The sequence below is a fragment of the Mesoplodon mirus genome (genome assembly GCF_964341445.2).
Source record: "Mesoplodon mirus genome assembly, chromosome: 20".
Lineage (NCBI taxonomy): Eukaryota > Metazoa > Chordata > Mammalia > Artiodactyla > Ziphiidae > Mesoplodon > Mesoplodon mirus.
In genome coordinates, this window is record NC_138996.1 from 20656833 (window position 1) to 20674332 (window position 17500).

The window sequence follows — 17500 nt, forward strand, 5'->3', positions numbered from 1 at the left end:
TCACCAAACCCTGTGGATCTATTGCTACGGGAACATGACAGCGTGGAACAGACCCCACTGGTAACCCTCTGAACCAAAGAAATGACGACCAGACTAGACAGCGAGGAATGTCTTTGCAGTTCAGTGTTTTGTGGGTGTTTCTGGTTGGTTGTTTTTGGTCCTCTGCATTTCCCTTCTCCGTGGTCAAAAGCAGCCAAGGAAATTAATACCAAAAGGCGTCAAGTCTGGGCTTTGTTATTTAGTATGTTTACAAGGAGCTTGGAATGAAATTATGAAAATCCTATTTTCCCCCCTCACACGAGTCACAAAGAAGTGCTTGATGTCTACGTTCTGCCTTACTAGCCACACCACAAAGTCTGGAGAGACTATGAACCTGTCATATGCTTCTGAAAGCTATCTTTCACAAGCGTTTCAGGCTATAATTATTCATTATCTTGATTTTTAACATTTTCTGGCCAAAAAAATAACCCAGAGGCAGGAGAACAAACACTCTAAGAAAAATGACCAAGGAACGTGACCAAAGTTGGATTCTGAGTCACCTTTCTCAATGGTGCCCTTCACACACTTGTACGGGATAGATCCCCACATAACATTATTAAGTAGTTAGTTGCCCAGCTGAGATACTTGGCAGTTGTGGGGGCAATAGGCATAAAGGGGGGGCAGTTTTAGAACCATGTTAATTCTAAATGATTAAGACGGGAGCCAAAGCATCTTTGTGATAATTATAATTAATTGGTTAATGTGTATTTACAGAACACCCACTACGTGCTAATAGCTGTTTTAATTATGGAGCATGCAAAGACCACATTCCTGATCTAGAAAAGCTCACAGCCTAGAGAAGAGAACATACAGCAAAGCAAGATGATAAGACTGTAATTGAAAACACAGAGTGTTCTAGGAACACCAAAAAATCAAGGACTAACCCTGCCTGGGAAATAATTCATTAAGGAGGTGTTATTGTTGGACAAGTAGAATTTTCAAGACAGAAAAGGCAAAAAGAAATTTGCCATTTTTGGCTCATGATTGTGGTCTATTTTCTATGGGCTGCCATGTAGTCTGACAAAATTTGTGTTCTATGATTTAATTTTAGAATGAGAGATTTCGTATTACTCCTTAATACTACTTCTCAAATACGCTCAGAGAGTCACATTTTGGTGACTAAAATGCAATGCTAACTTTCTAATTTACATGCTTCTAGGCAATAGGGAACACATTCTAAATCATAAGGGTAGATATTTTTCTCCTCCATGTGATTGAATGAAACTATATTCATTCAGGATGAAGAAAAACATGGTCCATATCTTCTCTTTTTTTTGGATAAGTCATTTCTCTCTTTCTCCCTCTACTTTACCTATCATCCGTATTTTTAAAAAGGCAGTGCACGATCTACATAGAAGTAGAAAGATCCAAAGTTAGAAGGGGTTCTGTGGCTGTATGTTGTGGCTGAAGTTGGACAAACCAACCAACCAATGAACACAAAGGAATAGAAAGAAGAGAAAACATTGGTAGGTTTATCAGTGAGACTCCTAGCAGGAAACAGATGGCACCCTGGGTAAACTGAGGGGAGTTTAGTAACAGAACTATTGATAAAGGTGTAGGGGAACCACAAGGCAAGAGGAGAGAATGGTTGTCAGAACCTGGAAACCTGGGTGGAAAAGGCCAGCAGTGACTCCTCGGGAAGCCGAGGGGAGAATAAACTACCCAACCTCACAGCCGTACTGTCCTCCCAACCGTTAGTCTCTTGCGGGACCTCCTCACTGGTGCGACAGGAAAACTGAAAGGAGGGCAGCCCATTGATTTTGCCCACACTGGTCTGCCTGCAGGTCACAGAGCTGGGGAGAAGTAGGATGGAGGGTGGATCTGAGGGGTGAACTGGGCATATCCAATACCATATACCGTATCCAGATTACAAATGGCCAGCTACGTTAAGCAGGAAAGTTTGATCTTATCCTGTAATTAGTAAGGAGGCCCAAAAAAAGTTGAAATAGAAATCGATATGATCAGGTGATGCTTTTCAAAGATAACTTTGGTGACAGTGTAGAGAGTGAACAGGTGTAATGATCAGTTAAGGCAGGGAAACAGCTCTGGATGCTGTTTCAAAGTCCAGTGCAAAGTGAAGGCTGCTTTAAAACAATGGCAGGAAGAATGGACACGGGATGATTAGGTGGCAGTGTTGACAGGACTGTGCGCAGGAGGTCAGGGAGGGAGGATGGGAGCTGGGTAGACAGGATCCAATTACCCCAGGGTCTAGGGATGCTGTGGAGTCCTAGGAAAATGGGACTCAGGGTATACTTTTCTTAGGGACTAACCTTTTGTGAAAATCAAAGATTATCTGTTCACTAGAGAGAATTTCACCTTAACAGAGCTAGGAATTTCTAAAGAGATGTTACAATATGGCCAAGTCTGCCTACGCTATGATGACCTCTGTCTGAATTAACTTACTCAGAGGCTTTTGGAGAAAGTGATCTCTTTCTTCCACATGGACAGCTGCTCAGTTGTTAATTGGTGTCCCGAGGAAGCATTTAAGAACCCGTGGAGCAGATCAGAGCAGCAGTAACACAGCTAGCTTCTATTTGGCTTGTACACATACTGGTTATAAGCACAACTCATTACCATAAGAAACAGCTACCATGGTTTAGAGCCTACTTTGTGCCAAGCATTGTTGCCTTACAATAACAACATGGCAACTTCTTTATTTATACTTTAGAAATGGGAAAATGAAGAGGTTAAGTAACTTGCTCAAGGCCACATGGATAGGAAGCAGATGTGCTGGAAAATATACCAATGGCATTAGGCCCACGCTTTACAGATTTTGGTGGCATAAGGGAACTTAAATGAAATTATTCTGTGTTGGATACAATTACACATATTGATACTTGTGTGATTAATTCTGATTTTTTAAAACAAATTTATTGGACTCTATTTCCGATCTGGAGAATACACATTCTGATATAGAATTTCTTGAGAACAATATTTTTATTTGATTCTTTTCCTGGGGAGCTTTCTTAATAACCTGGGTTAAGAATTTTTCAATCGAGAAGAGGAAAAGGGGGACGCTGGCCCAATGAAATACGCTCAGCTAGAGTTTGAGTTCCTTCCAGGCAAGGACCATGCCTTGTTCATAACTGCTTCCTTGATAAAACCTAATATGATGCCTACTATATGTTGCTGTTCAGTAAGTATGTGTGGAATAAATGAACCAATGGGATGCTGTTTCAAAATAGTCTCCCCTTGGAGGGTTTTGTCATCCCAAGATGGCACACAAGCAGCAGAATGATTCCACTAGGCTGAATTTACACAGCAGCACGGATCAGAAGAGAAGATGGTTACTTAAAGCACACACTGGGGCTTCCCTGGTGGCACAGTGGTTAAGAATCCGCCTGCCAATGCAGGGGACATGGGTTTGAGCCCTGGTCCAGGAAGATCCCACATACCGCGGAGCAACTAAGCCTGTGTGCCACAACTACTGAGCCTGTGCTCTAGAGCCTGCGAGCCACAATTACTGAGCCCATGTGCCACAACTACTGAAGCCCGTGCGCCTAGAGCCTGTGCTCTGCAACGAGAAGCCACCACAATGAGAAGCCCACGCACTGCAATGAAGAGTAGCCCCCGCTCACAACAACTAGAGAGGGCCCTGCGCAGCAACAAAGACCAAATGCAGCCAAAAAATAAATAATAAATAAATTTATGAAAAAAAAATAAATAAAGCACACACTGGGGCAACCACACAACTGCAACTCAAGAATTATTAATGGAATGTTCCCAAAATGATTTTGTTTAGAGCTTCACAAAGCCTGGTGGAGTTGGTTCCAGTTGGCTTGGATGAGAGGTCACACAGATTAAAATAGATTTTCTTAATAAGAAACAATAGGCTACATTCATCTAGCAAAACAGAGGAAAAAAAAGGACAGGCCTTATGGGTGGGAATGAAGCTTAACCCTATTTAGAGGCTCAATTAACCCCCAGAAGATTGAGTGGGTCCTCTGCCTTCCTTGCCATTCCTCTGTCTAGCAGAGCTTAAAAATAGAGATTCATAAAGAGGAATAAAGAGATTCACATTTGTATATAAAACACTCAAAATATTTTAAATATGGCATAATAAATTTTAGAAATAGAAGAAATTGACTGGACTTTCATGGTCCTTTAAAACTTTTTGAAATAAATCATACTCCCTTTTGAATTGGCAAATCTGTTACCAACTGAATAAAATATTCAAACATAACCCTTTATCTTGACATATAAATTCACTGATTAAAAAATCATTTCTTTCTTATATTTATATTGTCAAACAAAATTGTATTTCCTCTTAAAATAATCAGTACATTCTCAAGAAATCTAAATTAAAATCCATTCTGGAGTAAATTTCCATCATTCTAATATTTTAATACACAGAAGCCAGGTTCTGCAGAAATCAGCCCATCCTGGGTTAAACATCAGAGATGGGATATCCAGGGGCCTGGTTAGGTCATATATATCCATTGGTGGATCCTACCTTTCATAGATCATCTTGCAGAACCTCTGTGAAAGGAAGTTATCAACTTTTAAAATTTGTGCCCCAGCAATATAGAAATGACCAAAAGAGATCATTAAATAGTGACAATTTCATGTTTTTGTTTTTGTTTTTGTTGGGGAGGAAAATATCCAGGATTATGACAAAAAGTGGTGGTTGCATTATATTTATGCTCTCTGTTTAATTAGCTCTTTGTTTTAATAAAAATATCTTTAAGAGAAGCTTAATAACTGAAATGCTTCTCCCTATCACATTGACATCATTTTAGTGGCAGAGGGAGAAGTCTTTGCTTCTCCAGTCCCTCAAGCAATGGCATTTCCATCCCTCCTCACTCTTTCCCTCCAGCCAAGAATTCCTATCCTAATTTTCTCCTTGGGGTATGAAAGAATTTGCTGATTTTCTGGAATAAGATGACAACTTTGCTCTGTTACACACTTTGTTTAAATTGCAGCCAATCTTGCAAATTACAGAGAATGTCACAACTCAAGATAAAGCACAACTTTGGCTAAGTTTCTTTTTCTTTGTGATGCAAATGCTCTCTTAACCATTTATGTCTTGTCCTAATGAGATAGCTGATACATCTATTATTGAAGGTATTCGAGCTCTGGAATGGTAATTTGAATTCATTTGGTATATATTATTAATCCAAGTAATACCAATGCATGGATAAACTGAGCAGTTTTTCTCTTGAACTGACACATGATGCCAGTTCAATATTTTCCTTCTATTCTGAAGGCTTACCTTTCAACATATTAGAGAAAAGAGGCCAGACACAGCCTAAACAGAGGAGAACACTTTAGCTCATGGAAGAACACAAACTATAAAAACTTGTGTGTGAAAACTATCTGGCAGCAAAAATCAAATCACTGAACTTGACAGAGAACATTCTCCATATAACAATCCTATCAGACCAACTCTAATGCGTTAGTGTAAAGTCACTTGAAGTCGTGACACCTTTTAGATGATACTCTAAACTTTTAAATTGGCTCAAAAATTACACACGTCTAAGAGCTAAGTGATATGCTTCAAGTGTGGTAAAACACCTTTAATCAGTTTTTTAAAAAGATGATTATTATTACACAGAAAACATAAGACAATATTGAGGAGGATCAAAAGATTTTTAAAAAGCACATAATTCCATCAATTCAAGTCTAATTTTTCATATGTCCCATTAGTCCTTATCCATTTCCCATAATACTGTTAAGTAGTTATAATCATAGCACAAAGCATAGAAAATATTATAATTTTTCTCTAGTACAACTATTCATATTGCTTCACAATTATATTTTTGATGGCATGACATCAGCTTTAAACAAGTACATCTTTTTCTAGGACATCTAAATAAGCTACTAAGATTTTTTAAAATTTTGATAATTGTAGTCTTCCTTCAGTATCCGCAGGGGGGTTCCTGGACTCCCTGATGGATACCAAGATCCACAGATGCTCAAGTCCCTTAAAATGGCCCAGTGCTTGCATACAACCTACACACATCCTCCTGTATACTTTAAATTCATCTGTACATTACCTGTAATACCTAATACAAAGTAAATGCTATGTAAATAGTTGCCTTTGTGGCAAATTCCAGTTTTGCTTTTTGGAACTTTCTGGAATTTTTTGTTTTTTCAAATATTTTCAACCCAGGTTTGTTGAGTCTGTGGATGCAGAACCCATGGATACGAAAGGCCAACTGTATTAACAACAGATGTCCAAAGACCATTCCTCAGTACACTGAATGACATCTAATTATTTTCCTCAAGAAAAAAGTTGTGGTTGCAGTTACAGTTAATGCTACAAGAAGTACACACCTTATTCTAACAAAATGTAATGCTATGCTAGAAAACCATACTTTTTCCTACATTTTGAGCAAAACTTATTTTTCAGGAATTCAACCATAACTTTTGCCCAGAGACTGACAAGATGTATACATTTTAGATATTTAATAAAATATCTATATGAAGATGGAATTTTATTCTAAAATAGGTAGAAGTGAAAACACAACCAATGTCAACTTACCAGCCTTTTCCTTCTCTGAAGTACCTGGAATAGCCTGAAAGAGAAAAAAAGCCACAAAATTGTGGTATTATTAGAAGGAAACAGCAAATAACTTTATTAGGAACAAAATGATGTCCCATAAATGAAGCAAAAATTAAATAGAACCTGACACTAGAAATATGAGAGAAGAGGAACTGAATAAACATTTTTTTTTCCAAAGAAGGCATACAAATGGCACATGAAAAGGTGCTCAACATCACTAATCATCAGGAAAATGCAAATCAGAGCCACGATGAGACGTCACCTCATATCTGTAGAGTGGCTATCATCAAAAAGACAAGAGATGACTAGTATAGGCAAGAATGTGGAGAAAAGGGAACCCTTGTGCACTGTTGGTGGGGATGTAATTTGGTGCAGCCAGTATGGAAAACAGTATGGAGGTTTCTCAAAAAGTTAAAAATAGAACTAGTTGGGACTTTCTTTCTTTCAAGATTCTTTCTTTCAAGAATCCACCTGCCAATGCAGGGGACACGGGTTCGAGCCCTGGTCTGGGAAGATCCCACATCTGTGTGCCACAACTACTGAGCCTGCGCTCTAGAGCCCGCGCTCTAGAGCCCGCAAGCCACAACTACTGAGCCTGTGCGCCATAACTACTGAAGCCCTTGTGCCTAGAGCCCATGCTCCACCACAAGAGAAGCCACTGCAATGAGAAGGCCACGCACAACGAAGAGTAGCTCCCACTCGCCGCAACTAGAGAAAGCCTACGTGCAGCAACGAAGACCCAAGGCAGCCAAAAACAAATAAATGAATTAATTAATTAGAAAATGAAAAGAGGATATCAAAGAGGTATCTGCACTCCCATATTCATTGCAACATTTTTCACAATGGCCAAGATATGGTAACAGCCTCAGTGTCCATCAATGGATAAATGGGTAAAGAAGATGTGGTGTGTGTGTGTGTGTGTGTGTGTGTGTATAATGGTATATTATTCAAAAATGAATAAGAAGGAAATCGTACCATTTGCAATAACATGTACCTTGAAGGCATTATGCTAAGTGAAATGAGCCTGACAGAGAAAGACAAATACAACATGGTATTTTTAATATGTGGATTCTTTAAAAAAAAAAAAGTGTGCAACTGATAGTATGAGAGTAGAAAAGTGGTTGCCAGGACCTGGTGGAGTGGGGGAAATAGGGAAGGATTAGTAAAAGGGTATAAACTTTCAGCTGTATGATAAATAAGATCTGATGAACTAATGAAAGCATGGTGATTATAGGTGATAACATTGTACTATATAATTGATATTTGTTAAGAGAGAAGAACTTAAATATTCCCACCCCCCCAAAAAAGTATATGAGGTCATGGATGTGTTAATTAACTAAAGGGGGAATCCTTTCACAATGTATACATATATCAAATCACTACAATGCACACTTTAAATATCTTACAATTTTATTTGACAACTACACCTCAATAAAGCTGAAAAGAAAAAAAAAAGAGTTGTGGAACTATTGGTAAAGTCACTAGAGCCAGTTATGCTAATGCTAAATCAGTCATGTAATTGTTTTCCTCTCTGAAGACAGACCTGTCTTACCCTTAAAAGATACTGGCAATAAATGAGACTAAAAACACGTTTGAACTGGGGTTGAATTTTTGTAGTTCGATTTCTTTGCCCTATTTTGGGAGGCAGAAAAAGTAAATTGTTTGGTTAGTGTCTGGGCTTTCACGTCTCTGCTCTGTCCCCTCAAGGTTCAGATTCCTCCCTTATAAAAGGGGGATAAACACCTCTACTTCACAGGGCTGCTGAAAGGACTAAACATAGTAGCTTCTGTAAAGCACATGAGGTCCCTGGGAAAAGGGAGCTGCTCTTACTATTTGTTACTATGGGCACTGGGCCAATGGGCCAAATTACTGATATGAGAGGTTTAGAAGTTCAATTCCCAGTAACTATTATGTATCCCTATTATTTAGAAAACAGAGTTCAGAATGAGATGTCTTTAACAGACTTTAAAGTAGAACAGTATAGTTCTACTCCTTGTCAATACCCTAAAACAAACTAAGGAAGTGAGCTTTTGGTTGCCATTCACCTCAGTTACTCATGTATAAAATACAGTTAGCATGAGTGTATTAACTGTTATTGGAAGCCTTTTATAAATCTATTCGGCCCACTGGGATTTGACGCCTTCTACTCCACGGCCACTGACCGCACAAGATGTCTACAGGCATGTCTCTCTCCCCTTCTTTAGGGGACAAAGTCCTCAGAGTTGAAGTAAGAAAACTAGGCTCAAATGGGTAATTAATTTTGTTGCAAATGTGTGTGTGTGCACACATATGCGTGTGTGTGTGTGTGTGTGTGTGTGAGAGAGAGAGAGAGAGAGAGGAAGGCTCATCTCTGTTGCTGTTGGTTGTTGCTGTTGCTGTTGCTCATCTCTGAAGGCTGTTGTAGATCAGCCTAAGGAAATGATAATATCAATCTTCATTTCTGGAAATATCAAAGATCAAGACACCTATATCTTTGTGAGATATTGATTATTTTTGAGATCCTCACCTTTGGAATTTACAGGATTTGGAGATTGAAGTAATTTTTCAAATAAGGGAAAAAATCTTTCTACAGATAAAAAAATAGAGGGGGTTTTGTTTTGGCAAGATTGATCTATAGTGAAAGCATATTTTGACTTAATCTTGATCTACATTTAGTTGTTCACTTTTTGTTCTCTGGGTGTGAACACTGACTCTGTGTCCTGGCAAAGATGCAGCCATGAAGAGAATATTAGGTTATTAAATGGCAGAGTGGAGAACCATGTCCAGAGACCAGGGCATCAGAGGGACTGCATAGGCTGTAAGCATCTTCCTCAGCATCCTTTCATTTATATCAGGATCATCTGATTTTTCCTTTGTTTCAAGAACGTCTCTGATTCTATACTCCCTTGACAAGAAAGTCCTCCTACAGTTTTAGTGATGTTTGATTACTTTTTATGTCTATATTTTGGGAAAGGTCTAAAAATGGAATTAAATCCATACTATATATTATATTTTAAGCCTAGCCCCTAGATTTGCCCCCTGACTGGAGATCAGGGCTTTTAAATTAAATTTTCCCTTTTGGTTTAAGCAAATAAACAACAAAACAAAACAGAAACCCTTTCATTGATAAGATTGTAAAGGTTGGTGATAGGTAATTAAAGGCCGTTCATGGAGAAAGTCCCTCAGTGTATGAACAGCTAACACTTCCTAGGTTCTCAGAATGTACAAGGTACAGTTTTAAGCTCTTACCTGCATAAACTCACTCAATCCTTAGACCAACTCTGTGAAGTCTTAAAAAATAGAGTAACTTTTGCAAGGTCACAGTAATGGAATGGAAGCCAGGACACAACTGGCATGCTGACCTCTGAGATCACTAACACTAATTTCAAAATACTAATCAGAATATTTTGAAATGAAGGAGGAGAAAGGTTTGGAGAGGTCCTATGAGCAGACATTGACTTAGATTACAAAATATTTGTGCAGGAGTATCTGTATGAGACATTTAGAAATTCTCTAAGTAAGCTCTCTCTTCTTATAGCTAAGGCATTTTAGGCAAATTGAATGTCTTACACCAAATCACAAGTTGACCAGTGACAGGCCTTTTCCATATTTTATTCTATTTGATTACAAAATGTGTAACCAAGCATGGATAAGTAAATATTTAACAAAGATGTTAATCAATGAGTTACCCTACAAACAAAAATATCTTAGCCTCCATATAGCCAAAGCCAATACGTCATGTAGACAATGCCAGTTACTTTAGAATCTTACCCCATGTTCTGCATGAATCTTTAAGCTACCAAAGCACACTTCTATTAAATAACTTCAATGGCCATATTATTATGTGGAGAAAGAAAAGTCAAATTTTAATGTACCCAAGATTTAATAACTTCTCTTTTAAAGTAAAACCACATAGTAATAACAGCTGGATATCCCTCACCTGATTTATCTTTGAATTTGAGGGAGAATTGTCTCTTTAGAAAATGGTTTATGAATACATTGATTAGATTTGTGAAATTTCCCAGTGTTGAAAGGCATTAACTTAAAAAAATGCTGACACTTGGTTTTCAATTAATTAAAGCTATTGGTTGATTCTTAATTAGATGCCTCACATTATTCTATGTACAAAAGCCGTAAGCAAAGTTTTCTTCTTTGTGGAATTCACAATCCAATGAAGAAGATACATGAGAATAGTTCCATGCAGAGGTTGCTGAATGACAGTGATTAGCACCCTCATTGGTGTGACATTAATAGGTATAGGAAGATAGTAGGTAATTAGGACTACCTGGGTGGAAATGGAATGGTTTTCCTGGACATTGAACCCATGGGGAGGAAGTGCTGGTGAGGAGATTTCTTTTTGTCTTTGACTTCTGAGGAGTGGCATGGCTAGATCTGGGATTGTGTCCTGAGGTTTCATAGTCTAATATCTGTTCCTGGGTTTGGGGAAAAAGCATTTCATGCAAGCTGCCTGTATCATCTGGTACAGAGTAGGTGTTCATCAAACCTTTATGAGATTAAAATGCCAAGTGTGTATTTGTATATATAGTTTAAATAACATGTATGACTTGCTTATGAGAAAGCTCCCATAAAAAGCATATTTTTGAATTCATTAGGGGTTTTTGTTAATAGATGCCATATGTTTCATTTGAACTGTATCCTCAGGAAGTGATTTAACATTTCTGGCAATAAAGCAATTAAAGAGGATTTTCCTGCTGGCCATATGGGTTCGCTGTAACTTCATATTTTCTTCTCTCATTTCTCAATGGTACAAAGGGAAGTCTACTAATAACTTCCAAATGAGAGAAGAAAATTATTCATGGTCTTTTGTTATTTTTCTCTGTGATATTCAAATGATAGGATAGCAACTTTTCCTATGGCTGTACTGACCCTCCTGTAGTTCTCCACATGCAAAGATTTTCATTTATGTTGATTTGTTAAGGTATTTTACAATTGAATTTTTTAAAAGCCATTAAAGAGAAACTTTTTAGTAAAAGGGGAGGAAACAATTTGCTTTCTCTAAATGAGGTCTTTTAAAGCTGTGTGTGGGAGCTTGGACTGTGTGTGTGTCTGTTTATGTTTTTAGACATGAAATGTGGCTGGGGAAATGCTCATTTTGACATGCCCTGCGGAAATGTTGTAGACATATGTTGATTCATTTGGTCTGTTGCTAGAATGGCTTTCTGCACTTACAGAAGGACCCCAGCTGGATACCTTTTAGGAATCTACACCAACTACACAGAAGCTGCTAACATAAATGGTAACATAAGTAATGGGTGTTGTATCTGCATCCATTTTCGTATAATGACAATTGAAACATTCTAATTGATTCAATTTCATCTTGATGATTTCAGGTGAAAAGAGAGTAGGATTTTTCCTCTTTAACATGTTATTTTTATTAATATGTCATGTCATATAAATTATTTAATATAAATTAATATATATAATATATATTATATAAATGTATTTATATATCAGCTATATAAATTATTTTCTTTTTAGTGTCTTATAATTGGGATGATAGACTACTACCATTAAGAAGGCCCTTTGAGGGAATTCCCCAGTGGTCCAGTGGTTAGGACTCTGTGCTTCCACTGCAGGGGGCACGGGATTCTATCTGGCTGGTCCCACAAACCACGCAGCGCGGCCAAAAAAAAAGGCCCTTTGAAAGTCAACCCCTTTGAATAATGGACAGGCTGAAAGATTCTACTTGTAGGTTCCATGTAGGGAAAAAATGCTACCACTTATTTTGTGCTTTCTCTCTTTATAGGCAGCGCTTGTTTTGCATGTTTTCAAATATTAGAGATGCTCATGCAGAAGTGTCTGGAATATTCTGTTTTGTTCTATAGGAATTTCCTCTATTTGCCTTTTTAAAAATGGGAAGAATCAGTGACAGTAAATTATTCCTTTCCCTTGAAAACATTCACTTTTATTCCCACAAAAATATTTTACAGTAAATTTCAAAATGGTTAATTACATCCTTAGAAATTGCAGGCAAATGTCCCTCAGTGATGGAATGGCCTCGGTCTCCGATGAGAGCACAAGAGCCCATTGTGGGCACTATGGACAACAGGAAGACGTTGTGGAGTCACATTTTTTGGGAACACATGAAAGACAACATTAAAGGAAAGAAGGTACACTGGAAAATGGGTTTGTTTCCATGTCTATTTAAAGACTCTTTTGAAATCACTCCAGTCTGTGATATTGTTAACCAGTCAATGATTTCTGTTTGCTTTCATCTGAACAAAGAAGTTCATTGAGAAGCTGTGTCTGATTGGCACTCTGATATCATCTGTTTTGGTTTACGAAGTCTTTCTCCAGCTTTGACAGTCATCGTTCCTTCACGGAAAACATAGACTTTATTTTTAGAGCAGTTTTAGGTTTACAACAACACTGAGAGGAAGGCACAGAGTTTCCACTTAACTCCTCGGCCCCACACGTGCAGAGCCTCGCTGTTAGCAACAGCCCCCAGCAGAGCGGTACATCTGGGACAACTGATGAATCTAGACCATCCCAGTATTAGCCCTCCAAGTCCATAGTTTATATTCGGGTTCACTTTCGGTGTGGTCTACTCTACAGGTTTGGACAAACGTATAAGGACGCGTATCTACCATTATAGTATCATACAGAAAAGCTTCATCGCTCTAAAAATCCTCTGTGCTCCATTCATCCCTCTCTCCTCCCTAACTCTTGGTGACCGCGGTGTTTTTACTGTCCCCATAGTTTTGCCTTTTCCAGAATGTCATATATTTGGAATCACATGCAATGTAGCCGTTTCAGATTGGCTTTTTTCACTTAGTAATATGCATTTAAAGGTTCCTCTATGTCTTTTCATGGCTTGAGAGCTCATTTCTTCTTAGCACTGGATGATATTCCATTGTGTGCTGAAGGACATCTTGGTTGCTTCTAGGTTCTGGCACTTAATTATGAATAAAGCTCCTATAAATAACTATGTGCAAGTTTTGTATGAACATAAGTTTTCAACTTCATTGTATAAACACCAAAGAGTACAATTGCTGTAAGAGTATGTTTAGTTTTGGAATGTTCATTTTTTGATGACATAAAATTATGAATAATTGTTTTAATATACGTCAGAGTGGGTTTGCCTTTATGACTTCTACGGTCTCATCCGTGACAGTGTGTGAGATTCATGTTCAGAGAACAAAGTTCTTACTTTAATATATGGTTATATTCTAAAGACAACTAGTGATAAACTGACTCTTTCCCTGACCCTTCCCAGATATAATCTAACAAACACCTCCCTTTCAAGAATAGCACATAGGTTGCTCACTAGTTTAACAAAATGCACTCAGACCCAAGTGGCTTGCGACAGCTGACTCCTGATTTCAGATGCCCTACCCATCCTTGGTGTACCAGCTAGCTGTGCTCTGGTGCCATCTGCAGCCTGCAGGATACACAGAGTCTGATGGGGTAGAAGGGAATTGTGGGTTAGGTGTATGTGACATATGCATATATGAAATGTGCAGGGAAGCAGAGGTGGAGCAGTTTCATCACAGAATGTATAGAGTAGTAGAGGCTTTCCTGCTACAGCTGTATTCGTCATTTATTGAATGGTATAAAAATCTACAACAGTTATGTAATTGTTGGGTAGCAACTTTCTTTTTTTTTGCAGTAGTTACAATTTTAACAACTCCTTTAACTCTCAAAAGTGTCCCAGTTTGGATGATAAATTATATGGGAACACTTTGCATGGATTCCATCAACAGCATCCCATGTCTCTGGCTTCAGGGTAGGTTGGCCTATGGGGAGCCCCAGTTGGGGATATAAGGCTGTGATATTGTCATTTATAATAAGAAATACATCTTTTTTTTTTTTTTTTTTTTGCGGTACGCGGGCCTCTCACTGTTGTGGCCTCTCCCGTTGCGGAGCACAGGCTCCGGACGTGCAGGCTCAGCGGCCATGGCTCACGGGCCCAGCCGCTCCGCAGCGTGTGGGATCTTCCCGGACCGGGGCACGCACCCGTGTCCCCTGCATCGGCAGGCGGACTCTCAACCACTGCGCCACCAGGGAAGCCCAGAAATACATCTTTTTGATCTTCCATCTCATTCCTAGCACAGAGCTCTTAAAACCCTTGGAATTCCCTCAGTTAGGAGAGTGATAAAAGTGTCTTTTGTTACGTTAATGAGGTGGTTCTTTGACCCCACCCAGGATGGGGGCTGGCTGCCAGCGAAGCCAGCCAGCCTCCTGGGAGGGGAGGGGGCTGGGGATTGAGTTCAATCGCCATTGGTCAATGATTTAATCAATCATGGCTATGTAAGGAACCTCCATGAAAACCCAAATGGACAGTGCTTGGAGAGATTCTGGGTTGATGGACACTTGGAGATGTGGGGAGACTGGTGCACTTGGAGAGGGCACAGAAGCTCCTCGTCCTTTCCCCGTACCCAGCCCCTTGCAACTCTTCCATCTGGCTGTCCCTGAGTTGCAACCTTTTACAACAAACCAGTAGTCTAGTAGGTAAAATGTTTCTCTGAGTTCTGTAAGCCACTCTATCAGCTTAATTCAACCCAAGGAGGGGGTCATAGGAGCCTCCGATCTATAGCCTGTTGGTCTGAAGCACAGGTGATAACCTGGGCTTGCAACTGGCAACTGAAGTGGGGAGGGGGGTGTAGTCTGTGTGACTGAGCCCTTAACATGAGGGATCTGATGCGATCTCCAGGTGGATAGTGTCAGGATTGAGTTGAATGGTAGGACACCCAGGAGGTGTCTGGAGAACTGCTTGGTGGTGCGGAGGAAACCCTCTCCCACATTGGGAATTGGTTCCAGAACCTCTTCAAAGCGGGAAGGAATATTTATTCCCCTGGATCCTACATGGCATAGTTGCCTTGAACTGGTTGTGTCCTTTTACCCAAGGTCATTGCTCTTCTCAAGCGGCTGACTTTGCAGACGTTTTCCCTCTGGGTTCTGTTAACTGTTTACTTCTCTTTGGGGCCTTGAGGTGGTGATGGCTCAGCTAGGACTAAGCCCCACAGGTTACAGCACTAACCCTTGTGTTTCTCCTTCTGCACACCTTTGTAAATAGTTCCTTTGTAACTAATCCTCCCCCATATAATCCTATTTCAAGTGTTCCTTCTATTTCTTATTGGAGCCCTGATTGGTACACTTCTATTCCTTTCTTTCTTCTATGAATGTGCATGAAAATTCCATTTCTCTTCCTGTCCCCCTCTCTCTGTGTGGGGCATTATGTAGGGCACAGATTGTAATAAATGAAAAAGGCTTAAGAACCACTGATGTGTCTTTAATGTCTAACTTAGTCCCAGAAAATTGCATTTCAAAATGGTCAGTGAATTCTGAGCCTTCTGTGAGATGAAATTTGTGACACTGACACATTTTCCACTTATGCTAATGTTGACAAGGTTAGAATCATTGAGTATAATATTTGGGGAGAGTAATGCACTCAGAGAGGCCATGAAAGCTTATAAGATATAAGATTAAGTAATAATATTAACAATTAGCCACATTTTTGTTTATAAACTTAGATGGAAGAATAATTATTCATAGCAAGAATGAAATCATTAGTGTCCTGGTTGAATTGCTTCAATACTAATTTCCTATAGAAAACTTGTTAAGTGTATTTTGCACATTAGCCATAAAAGTGAAGACTCTGTAGACAGCACGGCTAACTGAAATTTACACATAACTTTAGAAGTTAGATAAAAATTTGACATCATCATTAACTAAATGTTTTACTAAATATGTTTCCAACAAATATTTATCAAAGGCTGAGTAGGAGATAGGAGATGGTGGGAGAAGGCAATGATTTAGAGTTCTAGGGAAAAGACAGGGATGAAATGACCACACGCAGCACTTTTTTAACCAATATCACTAAGGAATGAGTGCTCACATCTTTTGGGGGTTGTGTATAGAGGCGGGGAAAAAAAAGGCAAGGTGGGGAGGGCCTGGATTAAAGGCACTAGGCAAGGCCAAATAGGAAGGGAGAGTATAGAAGGGGAGATGTTTGAGTCTGGACTATTAAGAGACCTGCATTTACAAGGGCAGGCAGAAGCCGAAGAGAAGGGAAAGAGGTTGAGAAAAGAAAGGCAGAGAGAGAAGCTGGTCAAGAAGAGGCACATGAAAGTAGGCAACAGAGGGGTCAGCATTTCATGAATAGCTAGACAAAATGATAGTAAAATGCCTCAATGCCACAGGAAGTAGGCAACACATAGTAAGAGGTGACCCTTATCCAGCACATCCTCTGTGCCAGGCACTTTTCTAAGCACTTGGCACATTTTAACTCATATAATATTAATAACTAACCCTACAAAGGGAGAACTGCCACTATTCCACTTTATATATGAGGAAACCAAGTCATATAGGGACAAGGCAACTTACTTGCCCAAGGTCTCACCATTTGTAAATGGTCAAGCCAAGAACTGAATGCAGTACTTTAGCCCAGATTGTCTATGTTCTTAACCTCTATACTACACAGCTTCTTTTGGACTTTTCTGTAAATACCTTCCACCATAGGTAGCAACAGGAAAAAAAAAAAAGGAAGTTAGAAACCAAAGATATTGGTATTGTTTTTAATTATTGTGGAAGAAAAAAACCTAACTGGACTGTGGGCTTAAAGGAGTAATTGACCATTCATCGTCCTCAAGATGCCTAAACAGGTGGGTGCTGTGGATCTGAAAGAAGCAGGGAACTTTAACACTAAGTGAGCCCTGGCACATTTCCCTTTTCTACATGTCAGTACTGGGCAGGCTGCCCCTTCCCCCTCTTCCTTTGCAATCAGACATTGCTGGCTAAGAGTTCGTGTCCTGGAATAAAAGGAGAAATCACTTAACTTTTATGACCACACTAGAAAATGTTTATACACTTTCACGAGACAGCTGAATGCTCTGTAGTTGAGCCTCATGTAATGTCTCTCTTCCAAAGAATCACAACTAAGTGAAGCTCTATCCAAAGCCGGTGCTGACAAAGGAGCACTTCAAATAGAGCTAGTTTTTGCAGATCTGGAATTTT

At 39.2% G+C, this 17500-nt stretch overlaps 1 protein-coding gene across 3 annotated transcripts in view; it reads right to left on the reverse strand.

The window, feature by feature from the left end:
• Positions 1 to 17500, reverse strand: part of DLC1 (DLC1 Rho GTPase activating protein) — a 412196-nt gene that overhangs the window by 209462 nt on the left and 185234 nt on the right. For all 3 annotated transcript variants that reach the window (XM_082608637.1, XM_082608638.1, XM_082608636.1), the window contains one exon: positions 6524 to 6557. In XM_082608637.1, the coding sequence (XP_082464763.1) occupies positions 6524 to 6557 (34 nt within the window). The remainder of the gene's footprint in view (positions 1 to 6523; positions 6558 to 17500) is intronic.